The following is a 26,200-nucleotide window of genomic DNA, read 5'->3' as shown; positions in this document are numbered from 1 at the left end:
GTGTTTGCTATATCCTATGCCAATCTACTTATTATGAACATGGATGACATTGTTATGCATAACGTTCGCCAAAAAAAATGTGTCTCACTCCAGACATCTTCAATGAATATCTATAGATAGGAACAAATAAGAAAAAAATAGGTTTATCAAAGTGTCTCATTAGGGGGAATCAACAAAGATCCCCTAGCTTGGGGCTCAAAAGAAAAAGGGAAAAAGGGGGGGGGGGGGGGGGGGGGTGGGGTTTCTTGCTGAGTTAGAGGTATCTTTAAGGTCTCTTTGGATAGTTTCCTGCGACGTTTAAAACTCTTTTCTTTTTCTTCTTGTATTTTCTTGAGAAAATCCCAAAATACCCTATGGATAGCATCGTGGCTGGTGTATTTTCTTGTGGAAGATGCCATGCGTTGCGATTCGGGAAAGTAGGTATAGCAAATAAAAAGGGGGTGCACGTGGTAAGAGCTTATTAAACCCCAAACAAACGCCCCCCGCCCCTGCCCCCCCCGCCCCCCCCCCCCAAACCTAGCCCTCTTTCCCTTTTTTTTTTAATAATAAATTTTTATCTTGCCTCCAAGTGGCACTTTCTCAATAGAACTAATGGTCCAAACTGGTCTACCATATGGCCTTTTCCACTTTGCACCCACCCAAGAACGCATGCCATGTCCCAAACCATCAAATGGAAAACATAGTTAGGAGTTCAACACACTTGGAATATAATTAGCCCTTAAAATAATGAGGAACTTCTTGTCCTACGAATCTGGTGTAGAGTCACTACATCCTTGATAGGAAACCCATCTAAGAACATTTGGAATCCACACTAGCCTCATTATATGAAGGTATTTCTACGAAAGATCTTGTGGCAGGCTTTGTCGACAGGCGTCAAGATTCAAGCACATGGTATCGGGTCTGATAGATGCTTCGGGTGCAAACTGGCTAGCAAAGATCTGGTCCACCTTTTCATAAAATGCTCGACAATTAGAGGCTTGGCAGGGAAGGTGTGCAAATGGATACAAACAACGTGGAAAATAGAGCTTTTCAAGAAGGATCTGTGCCTTGGAGGGAAACAGGTTCTAACTCTTACACTTCTAATTTGTACTCAAATTGTCAGATACTATTTCTTTTGTAATATCTGGAACGTCACAAATGGCCGTGTATTTGATGGTGACCTCTGTGTGGCTAGCTTCTTTGAAATCATACAATAAAGTAACGAGATGATATATGTGATAGGTTAGAGGCAAAACTCAGATGATTGGCTTAGGGCGACCCTCACCATTTGGTCGAGCTTTGGTGTCTAAAGGGCCGGACTTTTGGTAATAGTTATTAGTAACTTCTAGCTAGGCTCTAATGTAAACATATGCCCCTCAAGGCTTGGCATGAGCTTGAGGTTGATTGGTATATCTCTTGGTGTCATTATAATACAATCACTGACAATTGTGAGTTTTGAAAGAAAAAAAAAGGTCAAGTTTTTATGATGGGCTTAAGAAGGCAATATTTTTAGCTGTAATACATTTTGTGTGTGTGTGTGTGTGTGTGTGTGTGTGTGAGTGAGAGAGAGAGAGAGAGAGAGAGAGAGAGAGAAGGAGGGGGGGGGGGGGGGGAGGGAGGAGGGAGAGGATAATCTTCTTTAAATACATTAAATTGTGGAGATGAGAGAGAGAGAGAGAGTTATCTCCATAGGGCCAAAGAAAATGGAGCTTGGATCTAATCAGATCGCTGTGGGGAGCTTGGAATAGATATAGAGAGCACTTAAGACTAAACTGGGAGTCCAAACACAGCCTCCATCTAAGAACCCATGAATCTTTATGGTGGGCAACGCCTCCTATCCCCCCTCTCAGTCAGGCTTAGATTAGGACAGCCAAACGCATCCACAACAAAGGCATCTCAACCTGGAAAAACCTATGGCACAATCTCAAGCATAGGTGGCTCTCCCTTACCGAGCTCACAAGTCGTTACAACTTACAACCCTGGGAAATAGCACTAATAGAAAGACGGAAGGCCCTCTTCCCAAAGGAACTTGAATGGACCCTCTCAAGTGAAATCGACCCCTCCTCCAAGGCTTTTTACTGGTCAAATGGTAGTGCTTTGCCCAACCCTCCCACTCTGACCCCAAACCTAAAAGAACCTCTGCACATTTCTCTTAACACGAAATGGAAAGTTTCACTTAACTGTAGGCAATGGACTTTCAAATTCCAAGCCTTATGGAATAGGGGTATCCTTGCAAAGCATTCCATCTTACTCTGGTTAATTCTGCACAAAGCAGTCTGGACAGGCCATAGAATGAAGAGCGCTGGCTTAGGAAACGGAGTCTGCTTACGGTGCAACAGGGTCGAAGAGGATATCCCCCACCTGTCCATTAAGTGTCCTAAAAGCATAGAGATTTTGTCCCCTCTAGATGAAGGACTAGGACTCACACTAAGTTGGAAGCAACTTATTTTAGGGGACTCGGTATCTTTATTGTCGGTTTTTTGGAATAGGATAAGAGGGGAGTTCTTTTGGATCATTTGGTCTGACCGAAATGACAGGTTGTTTAACAGGGCTTACCAGACTAAAAGTCTGAGAGAACTTTTTCACTGCTTTTCCCTGCAAGTTAACCAGCTAAAGCTTGACCAATGTAGAGTGTATGAAGCAAGCTACAAAGTGCTTACCGACTGTATGAGTTACTACAATAGCGCCAACATCAACAAGCAACAAGAGGTTCTCCTTGACATATCCTACACACACCTGCAGAGGATGCTTGACGAGTGCAGAATGGATGTTGAAAGGCTACGAAGATTACATAGCAATGGGATACGGCTAGTCGCCCGCATGCAGGATATTCTAGAAAACCTGGCAGCTTAAATGTTATGTAAGCAGAATAAACCTGTTGATTATCCCCCTAGAAATTTTTGTAATTACCTCAGAATGTAAATCGGTACTATCGGGTTATATGGAAGTAACAGTTTGTAAAGCGCTACAATGTAATTTTGTTCTCTACTTAATATAAAGCTCTCGCACCCTTTATGGTTTTTAAAAAGAGAGAGAGAGAGAGAGAGAGAGAGAGAGATGAATTAAAATTTGGAATAACTTGTGTTTATTTGTGCACTTCATTTATAAGGCATTCTTAATTGTGTGTGTGTGTGTGTGTGTGAGAGTGAGTGAGAGAGAGAGAGAGAGAGAGAGAGAGAGAGATGATCATATAAAATAGAAAACATTGTTACCCAAAAGCTTTATCTTTTTCTATATTGAATTAAATATTATGACAAAGATAAGACTTTGTGCTTATGATTTTAATGTTACGCATCTGCACCAATAATGGACCAATAATGGAGACACCTTTTAAAAACACTAAAATGCAGAAAAAGTCATATTGTATCTAATCCCACAGTGATAAAAACACTAAAGTGCAAACAAAGGTTATATTACATTTAATGTGATGGTGAGATTTGTTGATTGTGAGAAGTTTGCACGTTTTCTCCACCACTCTTGTAAGGCCTTCTTGAGGCCAAAAAGGGAACCCATCTATGGATTGTGAATCATGTGTGCAACATGTGTTTTGGAAAAGCACACAATGTGTGTGTGTGTGTGTGTGTGTGTGTGTGTGTGTGAGAGAGAGAGAGAGAGAGAGAGAGAGAGAGAGAGAGAGAGAGGCGGGGGGGGGGGGGGGGGGGGGGGGCGGGGGGGGGGGTTGGGGGGGGGAGGGGCTCCACTTGTGATACACATATGAAACTTGTTCATGTACCTCAGCATGAGGAAGGAAGACATAAATAACATTATGTAGAATCCCCTTTAAAGCTTGTGTGTGTGTGTGTGTTATTTGAGAGTAGCGTCAGAGCTAATTTGAAGTATAGGAACAAAAGCTCTGTGTAGCTTGAAATTATGGCCAAATTAGCATGAATGATGAATACATCAATTAGTGCCACTGTCAATAGAGTCCCTTTGGTTGCACAATTTTTCATTGAAGTGTGGCTACATCATTTGGTCACATAGATTACTCAAAGCCTCTACTAAATCATCACAGTGTATCAAGAACTTATTCTGGTTGAAAGCAAGAGGAAAAGGAAAACCCCGCCTAATCTTTGAGGAAAATAATGTAAAAACAGTAAAAATTAGCTCAATTTTTCAAAATTTTCTTTGGTAGATGCATCAAAAGGAATTGCCAAAGGTTTTGAATATGATTTTTTCAGAACATTGGTTATAGGGTAAAACACCCAATACAAGACCACCTAAGCGGGTTGACGGATTCTGACCACCATACTGTGTTGTTTTGAGCTCGGAGGGGTGCACCCCGTAGCTGAGAGCAGCATCTACCACCTGTAAAAGTCGCAGTTTGATCGGCAATACAGAGGCGACGGATGACACGGTGAAAGTTTTGTTGTGTAACAAAATGAGGGGCGAATAAGGAGACACCTCCAAGGGGGGTAAAAAGCTAGAGCGCCAGCGAAGATGAAACCTGAGATCTGAGGATGGAGATTTACTTCCGCATGCTCTAGCCACAAAAGTAATGGTGCTTTGCTATCCCTCAATTGGAGCTTTTCTATACAAAAATCCGAAGTCGTCGAGTCCCTCTACACAGACCCGACTTTTTACTGGGTGTTTTACCCTACATGAAGTGTCTACCAAAAGAATCTTTGGGGTGAACTTTTTACCAAGCGCTCAAGATACTGGAAAGTGCAAGTCTAACTCTACGTATGTATGGATTCACATGTAGAGCTGAATTATTGTGATCCTTTATAAATACCTACAAAGATAACGTTCCTTGCCTTTCAAAGATAATGTCATGTACTAAGCCTACATAATACCTTAAAACAATAGAGATAAATTATCTTTGCCGTATAGCAGTTGGAACCTTCTGTCACATAAAAGGCAAGTAGCAGTTATAGCAAGGAAGAGGAAAGGGAATTCCTGACACAGATAGATACTTATAAATAATTTTGCACCTCTTGCAAAAATAATTATAAATAATTTTGCACCTCTTGCAAAGAGAGTGAGATGGACTGGACATTTTTGTTAAAAGGTATCTTTTTGGCTTTTGAACAGAAGCCTTAGACGAGAGTTGGGTTAGGCATGCTTTCAATGTTTTCAATGATCATTCATACTTACTTTTTTTTTTTCCCAGCAATGCAAAACTCACAGTTGTGAGTGAATTATATTGATCATCTCAACAAATTACAAGAACTTGTCATGCTCGTGCCAAGCCATGACACCATACTTATCTTAATATTTGTTTTAATTTTATTTATATTTATATACACACACACATATATATAATAATGAGTTCTTTCTATTTCATATTTCATTTCACGGTCTTACATGGCTTGATTTTTTTGCATTCTATAACTTAATTCTACCCAATATTCAGGAAAGTCTTTTTTATTAAGCGACTGGCGGCTGAGTTTCCTCCCCATAATGAAGCAAACTGAAAATACTAGCATAAATTTAAAATTTGCAAGATTTTGGAACTATTTTCTCACATATTTCACCAGTTTTTCTTTCCTTTACCATGGTTTGCAACTAGCTAGTTTCGATTTTCAACCGGCTTAAGGCTAAGCTGAGGCAATCCTTTCTCGAACATTGAATTTACTTAAACTTAACCTAATGATTTTATCACTTTCTAATTGTTTTAGAAAGCCACCATGACTAAGTGTCACTGGAAAGAGTTCTTAAAACCAGTAAAAAGGTTTTTATGGAAAAACAGCACGAAATCCTCCACGCCATGGCAATGGGCCCGGTGGGAATTAGTTGCTCGACCGGTGAATCAAGGAGGCCTCGGAAATCTCAACCCAATGGCCCATGCAGAAGCTTGTTGCGCCAAGTTTGTTGTCTCCTTGGCTAAACAGGATCAAGTTTGGGTTGTCATGGTCAGAGATATGATAGAAACATCTAAACTTGGCTCGGATGGTGGCAAGTGGAGAGGGGTGGAGGTTCATGACAAACTGTTAGCCCCAGAGTGGTCTACCTTAAGACTGGGAGGCAGCTCAGGAGAATTGGTAAGAAAATGCAAGAGAGCAGCAGGAGTCTTAAAGTGGGGGGAAGAACTCATATACTTCAAGAACTCCATTTTGCATTGGTCCCCCTGGCTGTCCAAAGTTGTAGATCCGCCACAAAATCCCTATTGGAAACTGAATAATAAGGGTCTGAAGCGACTTGGACACTTCTGGGATAGTGGCAACAAGAGTTGGAAAACCATTGACCTTCTGGTTACGCAGTACCAACTCAATAGCTTGGAGGTCTTGCTGGTCCACAAAGTGATGAAGGAGCTTGACAATTTAGTGATGCCAATCTGTGATTCGGTGTTTGACTGGAATGCTTGGAAATGGCCCGGAAGCAGTCTATTAGGGAAACCCCATCCTAAAAGAATTTATCAAACAATGATGCATAAGAAGAAATGGTCTATCCCCCTAAACAAGCTATGGAAAAAGCAATCGACAGAGGAAAGGTGGGAGCAAGTATTGGAGTACATATGGAAGCCAAAGGTTCCGCAACACATGAAGGTATTTCTATGGAAGGTAATTTGGGGTGCTCTACCGACGGGGGTGAAGATTCAGGAGAGAGGGATTGGGTCAAATCGATGCTTGGGGTACAGGATAGCTAGAGAAGATCTGGCCCACCTATTCATGGACTGCCCAACTATTAAAGGCCTCGCAGGGAAAATATGCAAGTGGATCCAAAGAACATGGAAAATTAGGTTCTTCAAGACTGACCTATTCCTTGGAGGCAAGAATTCAGGAAGTCCTGCCCTCCTCGTCAGCACTCAAATCGTCAAATATTTCTTCTTACATAATGTATGGCAGGCAAGGAACCGGCGTGTGTTTGAAGGAGGTTATGAGGTGGCAAGCTTCACAAAAATTACTCAAGAAAGCAAAGTGCTAATATGGACGCTCAAACGCAAGCAACACTCGGAGGATTGGTCTAGGACTACATGTGCCTTGTTGTCAGTAGATGGAATTCCTAGGACGGCGTAAAGATCTCAAAAGGACAACTTTTTGGACCCTGTGTATCAAGGAAGAGGCAGCGGGTTGGTGGGGATGGCTACCCTGATGTAATTATAGTCTCTGGATGATGTCATGGCTCAACAAGAGCATGACTAGACCTTGTAATTTTTTGGGAAACTCAATATAATTCACTCACAATTGTGAGTTTTGCACCAAAAAAAAAAAAAAAAAGCCACCATGACTCTTTCACTTTTTTTATTTTTTATTTTGGCAAAACTCACAATTGTGAGCTATTGTTGTCACTAATAGGGAAGGACAATTAAATAGCAAAGGGCAATTAGACTACCAACATATTTTGAAAACATGGATACACTATAGCATTGAAACTAGGAAAGTAGCATGTAAGGCAGTGGGTTAAGTGGAGTCTATTGCTAGACCACGGAAGCAAGGTGGTATCAGGATCCTCAACCATGTTTTTCATGTAGATATGCAGTGTGCCAAATTTGTGGTCTCAATTGCAAAGCAAGATCATGCATGGCAAAGGACTTTTCTCAAGGTGGCTTGTGGAAAGAATTAAGAGGTACATGACAAACTATTAGCCCTCGATGGTCTAGCCTGAGATTAGGTGGCACAACGGGCAAGTTGATACGTAAGTGTACCAGAGCAACTGAGGGACTGGAGTGAGGAGAGAGAACAAGATATTTTCAAAACTCCATAACGTATTGGTTCCCTTGGCTCTCTAAAGTAGGAAGCAGAATATTGAACCCACTTTGGAGAGAGATCTCTAGAAAGGTCCTCTAAACCGTGGCCCACTATCAGAAATGATACCTATAGGGTAACACACTTGTTCATACAAAAAGAGACCACTCTTTCTCGTGTTACATCTTTTACAGCTCTTGCTTCCACCATCTTGTTAAACAGTCCACAATGACAAGGATATACTTTTTTCCATCATTGGTTCTTGGCGTCACACCTACAACATCTACTCCTTATTTTGCAGATGCATCAAAAGACATTATTGCCTTTTGAGGCTCATCCAAAAGTTTTCAATTTGCAATCACGACATTTGTAGCATGACTTGTACCAAAAGTAAGCATCTCTTATTGTGGAGGGCCAACAATAATCCACTCTTAGAATATGAAAGACAACCTGGTCTTGCCTTTATGACCTATTTATCAATGGAAATGCTTCAAAATCAAACCTGTTTCTTCTTTGTATGGCACTTTTCTTAGAATTCTATCTCTTCCATAAAACATAAGATCTTCACCTACCAATGTGTAGTTTCTTCAACCTGCCATTTGGATGACAAAAGCCTAAAAAATTTAACCTTCGTTTGGTAAAAAGGGGTAGATGGGCACCAAATCCTATCATAGCATTTTGATTCCTCCTAAATGTTTCTTTAAGGGACATAAAATGGGAGTACTTGAAATTTGGAAAATTCAAGCCAGACAATAACAGGGTTGTGATGCTACAATTCCATCCATCGACATGAGAGAGTCATGCATCTCTTGTTTGCATCTGGATAGCCATTTCTACAATCCTACACACACACACACACACACACACACACACGATTTTGCATGCATTAATAATGAGAACCCTTACACCAAATGAAAGTTTCTTTTTTTTATAATATTTGCAAAGAGTTTTTTTGTGTGCACGGAAAAGAAATCTTTTCTTAAGGGCCATAAACTCGTGTAATTCTTGGGTTTTGGGGTAGTAATTTGAAAAATGATACTTTCACACTTCTCTATTCTTTGATCTCTCTCTCTCTCTCTCTCTCTCTCTCTCTCTCACACACACACACACACACACACACACACACACACACACACACACACACATGGTGTATTATGTGCACATGGTGATGATGAAGGCATGGGAGATGGTCTCCAAGGAAACCAAGACAACCTATAAAGCTTAGAGGTGAGCCCCTTTGGATCTCTCTTATTCATGTGTGCTTGCACATGGTATGTGTGTATCATTTCTTTGTTGTCACTAAGCAAGAAGCCATGTTGCCCATGAGACAGAACTCAAAGAAGGAGGTGGAAGAGGAGGCGGCTATGTCCTGGGTAGTAAACCTTCTCTATTGTTTTGAAACCACATATGTAGATTTGGTTTGTTTTGAGGTCACCCTTGTTAAGAAACCTACATATATTGTCTTTTTGAACTGATGATTTGAGGGTGCCCCATGAGGAGGTCTTTTGTATACACCTGTATATGTTGCAACCAACAACTACTTATTGCTTTAACAATACACCCATACTTAGGGACCTATAGTGACTGCATTACGTGGATTTTATTGAGTAGGGTGCCCCACAATGGGGCTTGAAGCAAACACACGTTGTCGTTGTAAGTGGTAACTGGTCATTTTCTCTTGAACAAACCCCTGTTTGGGACCTGCTAAGTGTGTTATCTTATTGATATTTGGTATGGTGTGATGTTGGGTGTGTTGTGTCCCTATTCAGGATATATACACTGACATTATTTTGGTTTAAGGTTCCCATGCAGAGGAACCTAGTAAAGGCATGCACCACACACCGTTCATAATGATTACATTTTAAAATATTTCAATGATTACCTATCTAGGGACATGTGCATTACACCCTTTCTATAGTTTTTGAACAAAATCATGGTGTTCCATTAGAGTGGTTGGGTCCTAGTTTGACATTGTTTTGTCCTAGCCTGCACATCTTGTTTTCACGACCTTCTTGGACAAAACAATGAGGTTGTGCTACATGCACTTCCTCATGCAAACCACGAGTCAAAAACGTAGTCTTCATGCCCCACAAATGTAGATCTATTATGAGCTACCAATGCACAAATTCCATGAATTTGTTGTGATACAAAAAATGAAAGAAAAAGTCTCTTGAAAATCACTTCTTTTGTTCAGCATAAACTTTTGCCACAAGTCTAGCCCAATAGCAATCAACATTGAAAACCAACTAAGTATCAACATTGAAAACCAACTAAGTATCAATTTCCTTTTTGCTAGAAGGCAAGTGGCACATATAATTCTTCATATGCAATTAATTTTTTGAATTTTGTGCTTCATCAATGAAAAAGTTTTATCCTCGTCATATATATTTGAAAGAATTAAAATATACCAATCAATTGGATGCACAAGAGGCATGTTGAGAATCTAATTGAAGACAACTAAACAAAGGTGCATCAAATTTGATATTATGCAAAGTTTGCACCAACCATTTTTGCATACGTACACCTCTGGCCTGTTCATTTTTTAGCCCCATCCTCATCAATTACATTGTGTACATCTCTAAAAAAAATGGCTAGTTTGTAGTGTTACTTAAAGCATGCATAGGCTATATATGTGTCCCATTGGGACATACATATATATTTCCATTGATAAGTAAAGGCAACAATGTAGCATATATATTCTACGAGCTCAGAATTGTCTCCTTTGCACATTTTAAGAGGTTGAACACTATCGTCCATAAAAAAACAACTTGGCTAAATCAGACGTGCGTTATTAGTAGATGATACAACCTATAACCTTTACTTTTGATATTGTAGCCAACGAAAGTACATTTCACAATCTTGTCATCTGATTTTTTGCATGCTTTCTTAGGCACCAAAGAATAAACCAAGCAACCAAGGACAGCCCAAGTGTCTAAGTATATGGCTCCTTGCTACGCCAAGCCTCATATGGAGTGATATATTGTAATTCTCCAGTGGGACATTTGTTTAGTACGTACACATCACACATGATAGTTTCAAGCCAAAATGTGTATAGCAAAGTGTAGCTTTTGACTATGCACCATGGCATCTCCATAAATGACTTGCTTTTCCTCTCAGCAACACCATTTTACTAAGGGGTATAAAGCATTAGTCTATTATTCCACGCTTCATCTAATATACATTGAGATATTTAGGCTTGTACTCCGAATGGAGGGTGCCCACAATACAACCAAGTACAATTTAGTCATGTTTCTACACACACCACCACCCAACCCCCCCCACCCCCCCCGGGGCGAACACAATAGAGGGCACCCACAATATAAACACATATGTTTTGAGCCATATGAAAAACTCGTTTGAAGCGCATGAAACGTTGGATGCCATAATAAGTGTATTCACCCATGGATGCTTAGACTAATCATCCCAAAAGATGAATTATATATCGAACCACTAGACAAGCTACAATTTGCAATTAGCTTGCACAAAGCCATCCTTAGGGAACTAAGATCACAACATTTTGTTGTTTTTAATATGAGCTCTCACGAAACAATCTTTAGGAAATTGAGAACACTGTTAGTCTATCTGATGCTTGTTTTGTTGTTTATGATGAGGGATGTGTGGAGTACTGTTACATTTAGTAAAAAGCACAATCAATGCATGAGCCTACATATCATTAGCATTCCAATGTGCTTGATTAGCAATAGGGAAAACAACTATAGAAGAAGAATTGGTAGAACCTAGACCATCCACAAAACGGATATCCATAGAACTTGGTCTTACATCATAAACCTACATAATGTTCCTAGTGTCATATGCAACAAGTAGATGTTGCATTATATTGGATTAACAGGGATATCTATCCCCATCCGCAACAGACAACATGGGGAACCACATTGTTGTTAAACATGGAAGTTGATTGCAGCTAATTCAAAAGTTACCTACAGAGAGAAAATTGTTACCATATACATGTGGTAGTGATGTGTGTGAACACACTAGGACCGCCGGGGCATTTTTTTCCCTCTTGAGGAGGTTTTGTCCCCCGTGCATTGTATATACGCCCATCACTCTAGGGCTATCTATCTTTCCATTGCACACTAAGTAACACACTCTCTATTGTGTGCCTTGAGCTTCCTTCGTCTTCTCCAAGCTGTGTGTGTTTCTCTGCAACCCTAATTCCAACAATTGGTATCAGAGCAGGTCACGTCCTCCCGGGCTTAGTCGCTAGCTGCTCCAGCACATGCCTGCTCACTTTCTTCGATTTCAGTGAACTTTGGCAAGCGTTCGCAAGTCGACAAATATTTTGGTTCGACTCGAAGAGCTCTGTCTGCTCAGAATTTTGATTTGGACTCATTTCGGCCTCCGTTTCCACTACCGACAGTACTGCAGAGGCTATTTCGTCCAGGCTCATGCATTGATTGTGTTGTCTATGAAGCGCACCATTGTTCCTCACATCCGTTCAGCAAAATCTGCAAAACAGGCTTGGGATATTCTAGCAGGTCTTTATGCAAGCCGCAATGAGGCTACAATTGCTTTACTGCGTAAAGAGCTGGAGTCGAAGATTATGCATGAGGAAGATGATATGGACACTTTCCTTGCTAGTGTCAAGGATATTAATGAGCAGCTTATTTCTGCAGGTAAAGTCATTTCAGACAGTTCCCTTGTGCAGACTGTTCTTGATGCCTTACCAGATTCCTACCAGACTTTTGCTAGTACTTGGAGACTGATGACCCAAGGAAATCTTGAAGTTGTCAAGTTTGATGCATTATGCACATTGCTGTTGCAAGAGTCACTTTCTAGAAAAAACAGGATTAGGCAGCGTGCAGTTGAACATGCTTTTATTGCTTCTCAAAGAAAGGGTGGTAACAGTAATGTAGCCACTTCTCATGGTTCTGTTGCGAGTGGCAAAAATTCTGTTCCTAATGCTTCTGCTGTTGGCAGTACTTCGTCTGGTAATTCTGGTGACAAGGGCAAAAAGAAGATGCGTTGCCACTATTGTAAAGCCAATGATCACTTGATCAAGTCGTGTCCTAAGTTGAAGGCCAAAGAGGCTAAGAAGAAAGAGGGTGGTTCCACTGCAAATGCTGGTTCCACTACAAATGCAGCCATTGTTGAGTCTTCTGTGAAAGGAGACTGTGTTGCTGATGTTGATGCAGAATGGGCTTTTAGCGTAGAGTGCACTTACAATCCTGCTGTCCATGATGCATGCTTGTCAGTTGCTGCAGATTCACATGTGTGGTATTTCGACAGTGGTGCTACAAAGCACATTACCTCACATCGTGAATTGTTTACCTCTCTCGAGTCTGTCCCTCATGGGAATTCAGTCACTTGTGCCAACAACACCTCTTATCCAGTTCAGGGAGTTGGAAAGATTGTGCTCACTGCTGCTACCCCTCTTGCTTGCTATTCATCCCACTTCTCAAGCTTCATTGAATAGTCCATGGGATCTAGCCCAAAAATGTGGGCTATAATGTATTATGTAAAATTTATAATCAAAGTGAAACATCATCCCCACCTCATAACCCAAAACCCAAGGGATTCCAAAAGTGTGGTAAACCCATCCTTAACATTAAAGATCATGGGGTCTTGAATGAAGCCCAAGCCGTGGATCTACGACGCACAAGCATGGCGTGGAGTTCAAAAACAACGTGCACCATCAGATGTTGTCCAAGTTTACTTTTGTTGGCAGAGTTTACTTTTTCTTATTTGTGTTTACCATATTAGGGTATGTTTTGCCTTGGATGTCATCAAAAGCTACGCACCCACGTGGTTAGGGCATTTGCCTGTGTGGGTTCGATTTTGGTGCTCGGCTTACAATCGTTGATCCTATCTCTCCAACTTCATTGAATACCTCGTGCCACTTAGTGTTGTGGTAGACCCATGAGACTAAACCATGTCATTAATGAGAAGGAAAAAACAAAGGGGATCATACTCGTGGGTGCTATTTTGAGTCTCCAAGCAGAGTAGACATGGGCAAAGGCATGATGTGACCATGAGGGTGGCAACCTTCACCACTATAGATGCGACCATCTCTATCAGGATCCGTTTTGTGACTGAGAGCGGCAAATGTTGAGCCAATGACCCCCTTGGCCTTCAGCCTACAACTCACACTCTTTATGTCCAACACCTTACCATTCTTCCATTGTGCACTATGTGATGTATGGAGCATAAAAAATCTTGTTGACTCAACATGGTATACACATAATTTTCAAGGTCCACATCACACACATAGTTCACAACAATGAATTAACACCCATATATTGTTATTTCACATTTTTTTTAAATTTCACCAGTTATTTATCTTATATGCAACTATGCAAGGCTTTTTGTAACGATCCCCGATTTCGGCATAGTTGCATAGTAACATCTTACTGATAATTGATGCACACATGAGCACATCCTTAGTGATTAGAGATGGCAGCCCTGCAAAAAAGGGTATTCCATAGACCCATTCACTTTACCATCCTATCACTTTGAGGATGGCAATTCCACAGAATTGTATACCTTGATATGTGCATAAAATACTTCCACTTTTGTGTGTGTGTGTGTGTGTGTGTGTGTGTGTGTGTGTGTGTGTGTGTGAGAGAGAGAGAGAGAGTATTCGGGAAAAATGGGTCTCAGCTTAATATCGTGCCGTTTTCGATTTTCAAAAATACCGGTTGAGAGCAAGCACAAAAGTAGAAATTCCGCCCCAAAATAGAGAAAAATAGTGTACAAATTTTAAAAAATAACCTAAAATCTCCTCTTGGAAAATTCAAGAAAAGGAACTTTGTATGTTTGGGAAAATGGTTTTTCCCGAACACTGGGGAGAGAGAGAGAGAGAGAGAGAGAGAGAGAGAGAGAGAGAGAGAGAGAGAGAGCCTCTTCAAGTCTGCAAAATGGCCCCATTGATGTAGATGAGTACATTATGGTGGTTGTAAGTGCCTGATGGCCAAGCTTCACAAAAGAGCTAAGCTAAATATAGTTGACATGCCATACATTCCTACACCATTGTGTTGTACATGACATCCCATTTGCTCAGTTTGGACACTTAGCTGTGCATGAATTCCCATTTGCTCCACTTGGTCTCTTACAATATCCATGAAATCCCATTTGCTCCACTTGATTGTACAATGAATTTAATGCTTTCGAGTGTGGCTTCTAATCCGAATGCGAAAAGCGAGCTTTGACAGACTTAATGAGGCCAGAGATCCAAGAGAGAAAGCTTTTCACCTTGTGGGAAATGTAGTCGAAGAAGCGAGCGATGAGGTCGGAGAGCTTGGAGGCAAACTCGCGCATGAGGCTATAAACATGAAAGGACATGACATGGGCTTGGTTCATCATGTCCTTGAGCTGGCTCTTTAGTTGCTTGCACAAAGCCTTTAATTTCTTGGCCATGAGCTTGGGGTCCTTGATCACCTCCATGTTGGGCCGGGGGATGGCTTTGATGGCTGCCTCAAGGTGCGTGGCTACGCGGGACCATCCATGTTCGGCGACCTCGGCCATGATGCAATGTGAAAAATTGCTTACAAGAGAGCCCAATTAGAGCAATGTATGATCTGAAAGAGGATTGTTTTGAAGGCCAACAACACAAAACTTCGTAGAATGAATGAGAGAGATCTACATCAGTGGCCACATTTCCACTCTGGCCACTTTGTGTGTGTGTGTAGCTTCTTTCTCTAGAAAGCAGAGCTAGTAAGAGAGCTATTGTGCGTGTGTGCGTGCTTCAGGTACTGCAAGGATGGATCAAAAGCCAATGTAGAAAGATGGGATCACTGAGGATTCCTGGCATGTGGGCAGAACTTAGAAGACGACTACTGCAAGCACAGATCAACACCCGATCGGAAAAGATCGCATTATTTGAGAAATCTGGCATAGCTATGGTTACGAGGCAGCTAAAGGACCCTGAAGAGGAAGGTACTACGCAGACTATAGTAGTACGTACGAGAGAGAGCGCAAAGTACTGTACACAGCACATGGATCCATCATGAGTCGCGACGTGCATGTGTGTGTGTGTGTGTGTGTGTGAGAGAGAGAGAGAGAGAGAGAGAGAGCTTCGGCGAGACTGAGTTTGCAGATATCATAGCAAAATGACAAAGGCGCTGAAACGGTATGAGGAAGTGCAGAAAATTCAGCTCGTCTTTTGGAAAAACGCTTGGAAGTTAGAGACTCGCTCCAGCTGAAGCTCCGTTGTATGCTTTGTCCTTTCTACCTTCAAATGGCAGCAACCCTGTTACCCTCCTATATTTAATTATTCTAATTCTATTCCCCATCCTTGCCTAAGGTTGGGTTCAGACAGGAGCTGCGCCAGAAATACCAAAGGGGCATGGCTATTCCATGACGTCCAAAAATTGGACCAAAAGGTGTCCATGAAATTGAAAAATTGGACCACTGAAAGCTGTGCTTCTCTAAGCTAGAATTAAAACCTACAATGTGTCCATGTTAATTGATTGAAACCAATCAACGACATTGATCAAGAAAGTGGACTCCGAGGTTAGCACCACTGAAAGCTGTGCGTCTGACACAACTACCTCCGATTGGTGATTCCATGGGAGATTAGAGAGAAGCTTGCTATGAGTTGGTAAAAATTAATGAGTAGCCCAAACATGTTAGAATCACAAAAGAAGCTCTCCAAAACAGATTTCACATACCAAAGATCAAAATTTATAATTTAGTATGTCAACTCCCTCATACCATCTCGCAATATGGTTATCTCTTGAGGGACAGAGGCAAAAAAGGACATTTTTCCCAAGAACAAAAGTGCAACATCAAAACTGGGATGGAGAAAACATAGGGTTTTGTTGTTGGATTCATCAATAGCCACTAACATTGCCACGTCTTAACTTGGCCAAGACCTCTTCATCTTCCTCCACCTGCTCTTGGACTCGTTCCACATTCAGACGTGTGCTATATGTGTTCTCGATGGTGCTCATATCCTTCACCTTGGCTTTGTTGATCCATGAGTTGTCAAAATGCTATCAATTCTCTTATCAAAAAGAGGGACTCGCGCAAGTGTCTTGTCGTACCTGAAACGTAATAGACTAAGGGTATTGATATCCCGAGGCGTCACAGTCACTTTGTGAGCATGCACTGTAAGGACGTAGCTATCTTGGAACAGCTCAACCAGAAAGTCTTTAGTTGCCTCGTGAAGGCAACCCATAACATTTTTAGCCCACAAAAAATCAGGTTCGCTCTCTCACAAATCTTGTGCACAACTATCTGAAAAGATAGCTTGGGATATATGCATTTTTTAAAGCTCAAGTAGTACGCTTTGGTTCTGCTCGTACCTTTGACTCTGCATAGTTGACCGCAAATTGGGCATGGTTTTCCCTACAACTCGTGAGGTTGAAGGCTGGCTACCTTGCGGGTATACCTTCATAGCTATCTGCTTTTTGCAAGACATGAAAACTTGAATTTATCGTGGGAAATGAAAGGTTGCAAAAAAAAGGAGAAGAACGAGCAAGGAGCCAGCAAAATTGGAAATGTCAGGTTAGGAGAGAGTTCAAACAATAGTGGACTCTACAAAAATAGGAACGTTATATATTGGGGTAAAAATCATCATCATTACTAGTCACAATATATTAATTATGGCACATGTAATTGATTACCTTGTTCACTGTCATTGGAAAGTGTGCATCATGGCATGAACGACACATGGCAATGCCATGCACAACGATGCGGGGGTGTGTTTGTCGTGGTGCAGTGTGATATGGGGGGGCCTTGTTGACAAACTGCACCTACCTTCTTGCATTGTGGCACGATAGAGATAAATGTCACACCACAATGCGTATAGTACGAGAGGCTTCTAGTCGCAACTCCATATCGGGCGCGACATTTTTTTGTCACACCATAATGTAATATGGAGGTGTGACTAGAAGCCATGCCTCTATATTGCGTTGTGATGTAACATTTTTTTACTGCGCCACAACGCAATATGGGAGCATGCCTACGATCGACATTGTTAGTGGGTTGTCGTGATGATGTTTATAGCATAGCTTTCTAGCACAACGTAATGTCAATACTCGCGGAAGAGACTCGGATAGGACATGAAGATTCTGTGAGGCTGTCAACCTCAAGAAGTGAACCTATGGAACGGAAATATCTCTAGCACATGTAAATCTATCACTCTCGGATCTGGCAACCTGCCTATGTGCTATGTCACCGCACTCAGTCATCAACCCATTTTGGAAGTCAACAAATGCTACAAAACTCTAGGAGGAGGTCTAAGACACTTAGGGACACTAACCTACCAAGTTTGGTCACAATCTGAGGAGGTACCAAAAGCACAATCCATCATGATTAAGGTACTAGAAATTGCAACAAAACATACCAAAAAGGTTTCCCTAGGGTCCAAGAACACTCTCTTATGGTCAAAATGTTAAAAAAAATCATTAACGAACTCAAAACTACTAATACGTAGTCACAAATCACAACAGAATTGACAATGAATATACTTGAATGAAAGAGCAATGGAGAAGGAACACAATGCAAGTTTCAAAATCAAAATGTGATTATAGGAGCTCAAGATATGAGGATTACAAGGTGCATGAGAGTAGTGTCTCTTAGTCATAAGCTTCAAAACTCCAAACTTTATAATGATAAGATCCTTTTCTCACTTTACAAAATGAGTTTTATACCTAGGTCTCTCTTGGCTGGTGGCCGACTTTACTAGGCTCAGACTTAATTACAAACTTTACAACTCAAATGTAGCACGTACATACTCAAGATGGTTTGAATAAAATCAGACTCTCATATGATTACAAGGCCTTTCTGAAAAAAATAATGAAGGTACATCAAAATTTTGGGCTCTGAAATGAAGGGGTCGACTCAAAGGGCGCCCGTCGACTACAAACAGACATGCATCTATGTCGCTTTGTGGTGTGAAATTTGTCACACCACAACGTAATATAGAGGCTTATCAAATGTAGAAACACCTCCATGTCACATTGTGGTGTGACATAAAAGTGTCGCACCACAACACGATACAGATGCATGTTGATCGTAGGCGCACCTCCACATCACATTGTGGCACGATATTTTCACAATGCAATATGGAAGCGTTACTAGTAGTAAACTCTTGCACTATTTGTGTTGTAACGCAACTTTACAATTGTCAAGCACCCTTATATCACAATGTGGAGGTACCTCTTGTAGGCACAATACATTCTTGCATTGTGGCACGACACAAACAAGTGAAGTCTTCATGTGCATACCTCTTTCTTGCATTATGGCATAGTAAATAGATTGTCGGGCCACAACGCGAGGTAGTGAGAGGTCATGGCACACAAACCTCCTCCTTGCATTGTTGCTTGAAACATTTCGACAATAACTTTAGCATCATCACCACATATCAAAAAGTGAAACACAAAGATGCAGGTATTGGAACTAGATAGTATGAAAATTATGTAATTTCAAAGAAAAATCTACAATCAATCCTCCATTAGACAAGTCCAAGAGGTGATCGATGCACTATCTTGTTTCTTCTTCCTACTATTCTCCCTCTTCCATTTTTGTTGGTGGCTGTCTCCCACAATCTTTGCCTTCTGGTTTGCTTTGTTCTTCTTCTTCAACTCCTTTTGCATTGCTTTTGACTCGTCCAATGCTTTCTCAACCTCCTTCATGTCTGCCATCATGTTTTGGGAGAGATATTCTTTTTCCTTCTTCTTGATCTCCATACTTGCGATGCGCAGATGTGGGCAACTCCAAGATTGTGCACTCAAGGTGCTTTATATACCTGTGATACTCACTCAACCTAGACACAAGCCATTGTGTGGTTGAGCTTGCCTCGGCCTGTGTGCCGCCTTCAATGCACCGATATTAATGCAATCATTAGCACGGCTAAAATGACATCATGAAATTTGTGAGACAACTATAAATATGAGATTCCTCTTTTCCCTCTTTGTATTCCCCAGTCCTAGCCAGAGCCTTCTTACTTCCAACCTTACCTTTGAAGATTTTCTTGCCTCCTTCCACAAATGGATCCCTTCCAAATCATGATAGAGGAGGAGTTGCCTTGCTATAAGGAGGCACCTAAGGACAAGCTCTTCCACTTTCTCTACCAGGAAATCAAGCCAACTTTTAACCGTGGCTTCTCATTGCAAGAGTGGTTGGATTTTACAAGACTTTCCTTGTAGAGTTTCGAAGAACCAAGTTTGAAGAACCAAGTTCGAAGAACTCGGTCATGAATGCCTCTTTGAATGCTTGCATGTAGTGAGAGGGCAAGAACATGATACGAGCATACAACAAGCATACAACCCCACGATTATATTTTGGTTCAGAATCTTTGTCTCCAGGTTCTGGCATAGTCCTATGCTCCCTTCTAGGAATACCTGCCAAGGATGTTCCGATGCTTCTATGTCTTCAAATGATGTAATGCATGTGTATTTTATTATTTCTTTAAATTTTTCAATAAAGAGGTCAAAAATTAATGATAAACAGCAAATGAGATCAAATGGAGAAATTGAAGATACACTGATGATCAAAAGAACAAGGCGGACAGGCACAAAATTTTTCAATCAAAATGACAAAAGAAAGCGGGAAGCCTAAATTAGGACGTCAAGGCCTGCTTTTGCAAATTCTTGTTGTAGAATGAGCTAATTAACAGAATCCGATTGGAGAAATTTCTGTGTCTAACATAGATTTCACGACCTTATAGGACTAACAGGGGAATCTGGGGAAAATTAGTTTGGGAAGGCCGAGTATAGATATCCAAGGAGGCCCAAAATCACCTCATTTCCACTAGTCACACTTGGAGGAGAGAGCTTTCTACCTTATTTGTGCGTGATTTTTGGAGTCCACAGTCGCGTATTTTCAGCTCCGTCTCACACGAGACATGAGGGATAATTTCTAAACTCATCAAAGAAAGTTTCTATACGATCGGGTAGCAAGTCTAGGCTCAGGAAAAAACCCTAGAATCCCAGCTGCGCACAAACTCGTACGACAAAGAATTGACCATAGCTGCCTGTCACCTCAACCGAATTGGACAAGACTTGAATTGTAGCATGCCCCTAGATAATAGAACATTTCCATATCATTAGATGACCATGTGATAAGGGTCGAGGGGGTCCCAAGTAAATAATGTACATTTTTGTCATAGGCCAGAATTGGGTTCAGACTCCACGGGAAGCTTATAGACAAGGTCTGTACACAATGTACCTAGATGGTTTCAAGGAAACAATCAAGGAAAGCTCTCAAACAATAGGAAACAACTCGAAGGCTATAAAGTGTCAAATTTGACATATGAAGTTAGACTGACTCCGAATGAGCCCAAACTGGATGAGCAGCATCAGGACTATGTAACGGACAAGTCCATGGCTTCAAAAGTGACCAACCAACTCTACATGCCAAGTAGTCACAAAAATCAATGATTTCAAAGTTGAGAAAAGCACAAAGTGATGCCGACAAGACCAAACTTTACCAAATTCATTTTAGGACTTGTTTTAGATGTATTAAAGATGTTTAGGTTGTCAAATTTCATGCAAAAAAAATGATTGCTGTAAATAATCATGATTATTTTCTTTTGTGCATAATGGCCTTGACAATTATATTGTCACTTCACCTATCACTTGTACACATCTATTACATGCCACATGTCAAGTATGAGCCAAAAAGATCAAGAAAACCTCTGATTTTGTCCAAAAAACACACTAAAGGCTATTCTATCCAAATTTTGAGTTAACAATAACATCTTTTGATCCAAATCACCCCATATCTCACACACAGACCCTATCTAAAACTAAATTGTAACAATACATATACAATTTGATAAAAAAAAGTTAATAATCGAGATTATTTAGTTTTTACCAGAATGGGTTTAAATTTTAACTTTGACCTTATGGGACCAAAGTGCATGATGTTCCAAGCCTACCAATCAAGTTTGGATCTCAGAAACTCAAAATCTCTTTATATCTAATGTGTTAAAGTTTGAAGCCTAAATCTGGCACCATTTTCACCTAGTGCACTCAAATGATCCCACACTTCACTCAAAGTATCTAAATGCCACATGTTTCAAGTCTGTGATGTCAAAAATGCAAAAAGATGGAAAAATTTCCCAGCTGTTAATAATCATGATTATTTACTTTAGTTGCAAATTTTGCGTGGATTGCATGATTTTGATCTCTACATGTTTTTATGCATTTATGCATGCTCCAAAATTGTTTTGAACCAAAATGGACATCATTTGCCAAGCCATTCAAGTCAGGGAATTTCAGAGTGGAATCCGTGAAAATTTTCTAACTTTGACACTGAATTCTCTTAATAGGTGCTATGCAAGCGACTGAGAAGGCAAAGAAGAGGATGTCTCAAAAAGATAAGGTGCAAGAATTGCCACCATACCAGTTGGATCCAAGTTCTGTGAAGACGGCAAAGGCAACCTACCTGTCCAAAGAGCAACTTGAAGAAAAAAACACTACGGTGTTCACCACCAGATTCAAGAGTGAAGGTGGATGCCAGGTGGAGTTACAAATGCTACCCAAGGAGGTTTATGATGTAGCTGCAAAGCCAGATACTAAAGAAGCCAAAAAAAGAATGGGGCTTCAAGTATTCTACGACCAAGAGCCATGAGGAGTGGATTTCTAAAGAGCCTATGAACTGTTATCCACAATTAAAGAAGTTGGATCTTCTCAGATCACGGATCAGCAGGGGAAAAAATTTGAAGTGGTTATCAACAAAGATATAGTAGCCAAGGCACTGAAGCTGCCAACAGAAGGTATGACAATGAGAGCCACGGATAGGAAAACAACAGAAACTTTTACCAAGAATACCACTGCCACCAGCTTCTCTGATCTCATTCTAAGGCAAGTGGAGGATCCAGCTTGTCTTTACCACCAGAATTTTCACTTCCTTTCAAAGAAACCACCATGATACACAACTATGAATCATGTAGTCGCAACTACTTTCACACAAGTGTTGAAGTCAACCACAAGGCACGCAATAGATCACGCACAATACGTGCTTACAACACTCAAGATCACAAAAAAGAAAGGTAAGATCACATATCTGGGCACTCCAAAAGTTCTAACATGAATCACATGCCATGCTATTGGAATGGCAGATAACTTGCCGCTAGCCCCAAATCAGAATACATAAATAGTATCAGCTCAACCTTCTCCACGAACCACAAGATAAACAAAGAATACAGTATATAAACCAGATGAGGAATCAGTAGAAAGCACGCCTAAAGCCCACATCAGCAAAAGCTCTGACAATTAAGAAACAAGGGCAAGGAGAGAATAAATGAAGAAGAAAGAAGTGGCAGCTCATCAAGAGGGTTGCAAGCAGCTGAGATGGAGTTGCAGGCTCTATTGCAAAGCAATGATGTGGAAGGCTTGGTGAAAGATGGACCTTGAAATCAGAATAGAGACAACCAAAGACACCATAGAGGCTATGGGATTTCCTCCTAGTGACGATGACCCCATAGATAGTGACATAGACATAACCTATAAACTGGTAAGTTTTCGTAAGTTTTATCTCTGCACTTTATGTTTGTACATCTGCTCAGCTAACTCATGTACTTACCATGCTCTTTTTGTCTTCGTTTTGTAGGTTGAGGTGGACATTGCAAAATCCAAGGTGTAGAAATCTGAAAGCCAACTTGAACTTTTGATGCACATGCACTCCAAGCTGCAGGGATCATTTTTCCAGACTACCCTAGATAATCTAGCCCTTGCTAGGTTTATGAAGGATAGAGAGGTGCAAGACATCATTGGAACAAACATGTGTATTGGTTGTGGTTTGCCCCTTGAGGTCCAACCATTCCTTGCAATGGTCAAGCTCCCTTGTGAGCATAACTATCACCTTCTTTGCTTTAAGAGGTTTGGAAAAAATGGGGAAAACCTGCCTTGATATCCACACGAATGACCCTGCAGCTTGCAGACGGACACAAGGAAAAGCCCCTAGGACTGCTATAAAAAGTACTTGTTACTTCTTATGGCATTGAATATGAACACACTTTTGCTGTTGTTGACTTTGGCAAGAAGAACAACTATGAAATCATTCTGGGAAGACCATTCATGCAACAATTGAAAATGGTCCAAGATTGGGGTTATGACCATATATACCTGAGACATATGGAAACCATAACAAAGGTAAACTTGAGGGACCATAGCTATAGGGATGTGACGAGAACACCGATTGAGGAGTTTGATTCCGCCACAGTAGCAGGATTAGAAATTCCAGCTTGGTTAGGTAAGCCTAAAGACCTGTGGATGTGTGGAGCTTCACAATGTGGTAGCTTGAAACGTGAGGAATGTATCCTAGAACGGGTTATATAGGATATGGACTATATCCCAGAACCATTTCCTGAAGAAGAGTTAGAGCCTTTTGGATGGGAACACATTTTGGCTGCTCTGGACGTGTGCGCCGTGGAGGATGCTCCCACAACAAAGTTTTGTGGTGAAAATGGCTATGATGTCGTTCCTTATTTTGCAGTGAGTGTAATCCAGGAAAACGAAGAGAACCAGACATCAACAAGCTCTCAAAATAAGGAGCAAACAAAGAAATGTGGAGAATCAAAAGATGAAGAAGACGACAAGTTCTATGACTCTGTAGAACACTTCGAGCTTCAAGAAGATCAACGACCCTGGAATCAATGTCATCGCTACACGAATAAAGTGCATCAAAAGTGGATTCCAAAGTCCTCCGTGAAGACACAGCCACCACAAGCATCCTCATACATGGCTCCTAATAAGGAGGCAAAGACTCAGCTAGGAAGAATACGACCAGAGAAACGAGCTAACAATGCTCTAATCAATGGGCTAGAAAAGTCCTCCAAGAAACTACCACCCACGAGCAAACAGACAGTAACTTTCCACTACCAGCCAAAAAATCAAGGGAAAGTACAAGAAGTCAACCTTACTGAGGATAGTAGTGATAGTGATGAATCTTACGACATCCCCTATCATCAACTCAGACCATCACTATCTCTAATGACAAATCACAAGATCCAACACCAAAACAAAAACAAGGAAAGTGTGCACGAACGGGTAAGAATATCACAAAGTTGCAAGCTTTCACAACTCAGGTTTGGGCTCCAAAGAAGTCGATTCAAGCACAAAAAAGTCAGGAATTCATTTGGATTCCAAAACAACCACAATATCAACTTTCAAAGCTTGAATCCCGTCACCAACCAAGCGTACAAGGTATGAAGCAAAGACCACTGTCGACTCACACAACAGAAAGGTGGATCCCAAAGAAGTCTCTTCAAACACAAACAAAGCACGGGCAAGTATGGGTTCCCAAACGAGAGTCAGCAACAAAACAGCCAATCATCGCAAAGAAATGGGTCCCAAAGAAGATCAACAAAACTGTTGTCAGTGCATCGCCGCTTGAATTCTTACAATTCTTCCTACGATTACAGTACAGTTAGACGAGAGCAAGTCGCTTCAATCAAGCAACGATATAGGAGCTTCAGAGACCATTACATTGCTTAGAATAGGAAGCCTCGCCAACAAATGCCAATAAGAAAATTGCTTATACCCACATCTTGCACAACATAAATCTTTTCCATGCATTGACTGTGTATGCATAATAGGGCTACATTACAAGGCCTGCATAGGCACAACTTTTAATTGCCCAAGCACAACACATACCCTTTGCGATACCCTATCGTAAAGGATGACTCCAAAAGGAAGGGGGGAGGCATTCTGAATGCGGACCTAACATTATGACTATTAGAGGGCAATGTTTTGTGAGATGCATGGAATTTTTGCATTTTATTGTGATAATTTTTTTTTACGAAATTTAGAGTATATGCCCTCATAGTAGAGTTACAGAGGAGTATGGGGAAAAAATCCATATATGAGCCCCTAGGGACATGTGTATAGTGTGCATAGCATTTAGATTTCTATTTGAATGATTTTTATTTTGTTAAGTTTTAAGATTTTCTTTGTTTATTACTAAAATTAAAAATTAAAAAAATCCATAATCCACATGAAGAATAGACTGACGAGACGCCTGAGCACTACAAAGAGAAGAAGGTACAGGAAAACGATGAAACTTCACGAAGTATGTCTCAACAACCACTACAACAGCCGCAGAACTTGTCACAAAGTAGTGTCAATATGCAACTGACAAGTCAGAGTCGAGTAGCTACGCCACAAAATGAGTGAGGTGCATGTTAGTCCCAAAGCTTCAAGTAATATTCTCTGTGGTCTAAGCGTCTTAGCTATTCTAGGTACTGCTCAAGCTGGAAGAGTTGAGCATATTTACGTTGTGTCGCTCATGCTGGTATAGGTGAGCAAAAGAGTCGAAGTCTAAGTACTTAAGTCTGGTGAAGTGAAGGAGAAGCTCCAAAAGACACTCACGTACTGAGCACAGTGAGATACGAGTGGAGAAACTTCTACATCGAAAACCCTTCTTGGAAATGTGGAAGCTATTGAGACATCTTTTGATGTCACATGTGCTACATTTATTCCTCGAAACACCCATCATCTCCTTCTTTCACATTGCATGCTTTTGTTGACAAATTTCTCATATGCATATAGAGTGTCCCATAATTGGCACTTGCATCAAGCACTCTTTCCGTGTTTCACCCAAGCACTCACCTTTCATGAACATGTACTTCACGTTCAACTACTCGACTCCAATAAGAGCGTATACCAAAGGCATTTTTTTCCCAACGG

The 26,200-nt window shown here is 40.9% G+C and overlaps 1 protein-coding gene across 1 annotated transcript; it reads right to left on the bottom strand.

Annotated features, from left to right (window-relative positions):
- Positions 1 to 14,469: 14,469 nt before the first annotated feature.
- LOC147424809 (uncharacterized) lies at positions 14,470 to 15,633 on the bottom strand. The gene has a single exon (XM_086500147.1). The coding sequence runs from the start codon at positions 15,084 to 15,086 to the stop codon at positions 14,742 to 14,744; it is 345 nt and encodes a 114-aa protein (XP_086356273.1). The 5' UTR covers positions 15,087 to 15,633; the 3' UTR covers positions 14,470 to 14,741.
- Positions 15,634 to 26,200: the final 10,567 nt, after the last annotated feature.

The sequence above is a fragment of the Adiantum capillus-veneris genome, chromosome 25 (genome assembly GCF_014529385.1).
Source record: "Adiantum capillus-veneris isolate H3 chromosome 25, ASM1452938v2, whole genome shotgun sequence".
NCBI lineage: Eukaryota > Viridiplantae > Streptophyta > Polypodiopsida > Polypodiales > Pteridaceae > Adiantum > Adiantum capillus-veneris.
Note: the sequence above shows the minus strand (reverse complement) of the source record. Positions and strands in the feature narration are given on the sequence as shown.

Excerpts from the sequence above, each read along its gene's own strand:
- LOC147424809 (XM_086500147.1), bottom strand. The coding sequence starts at position 15,086 with ATGGCCGAGGTCGCCGAACATGGATGGTCCCGCGTAGCCACGCACCTT.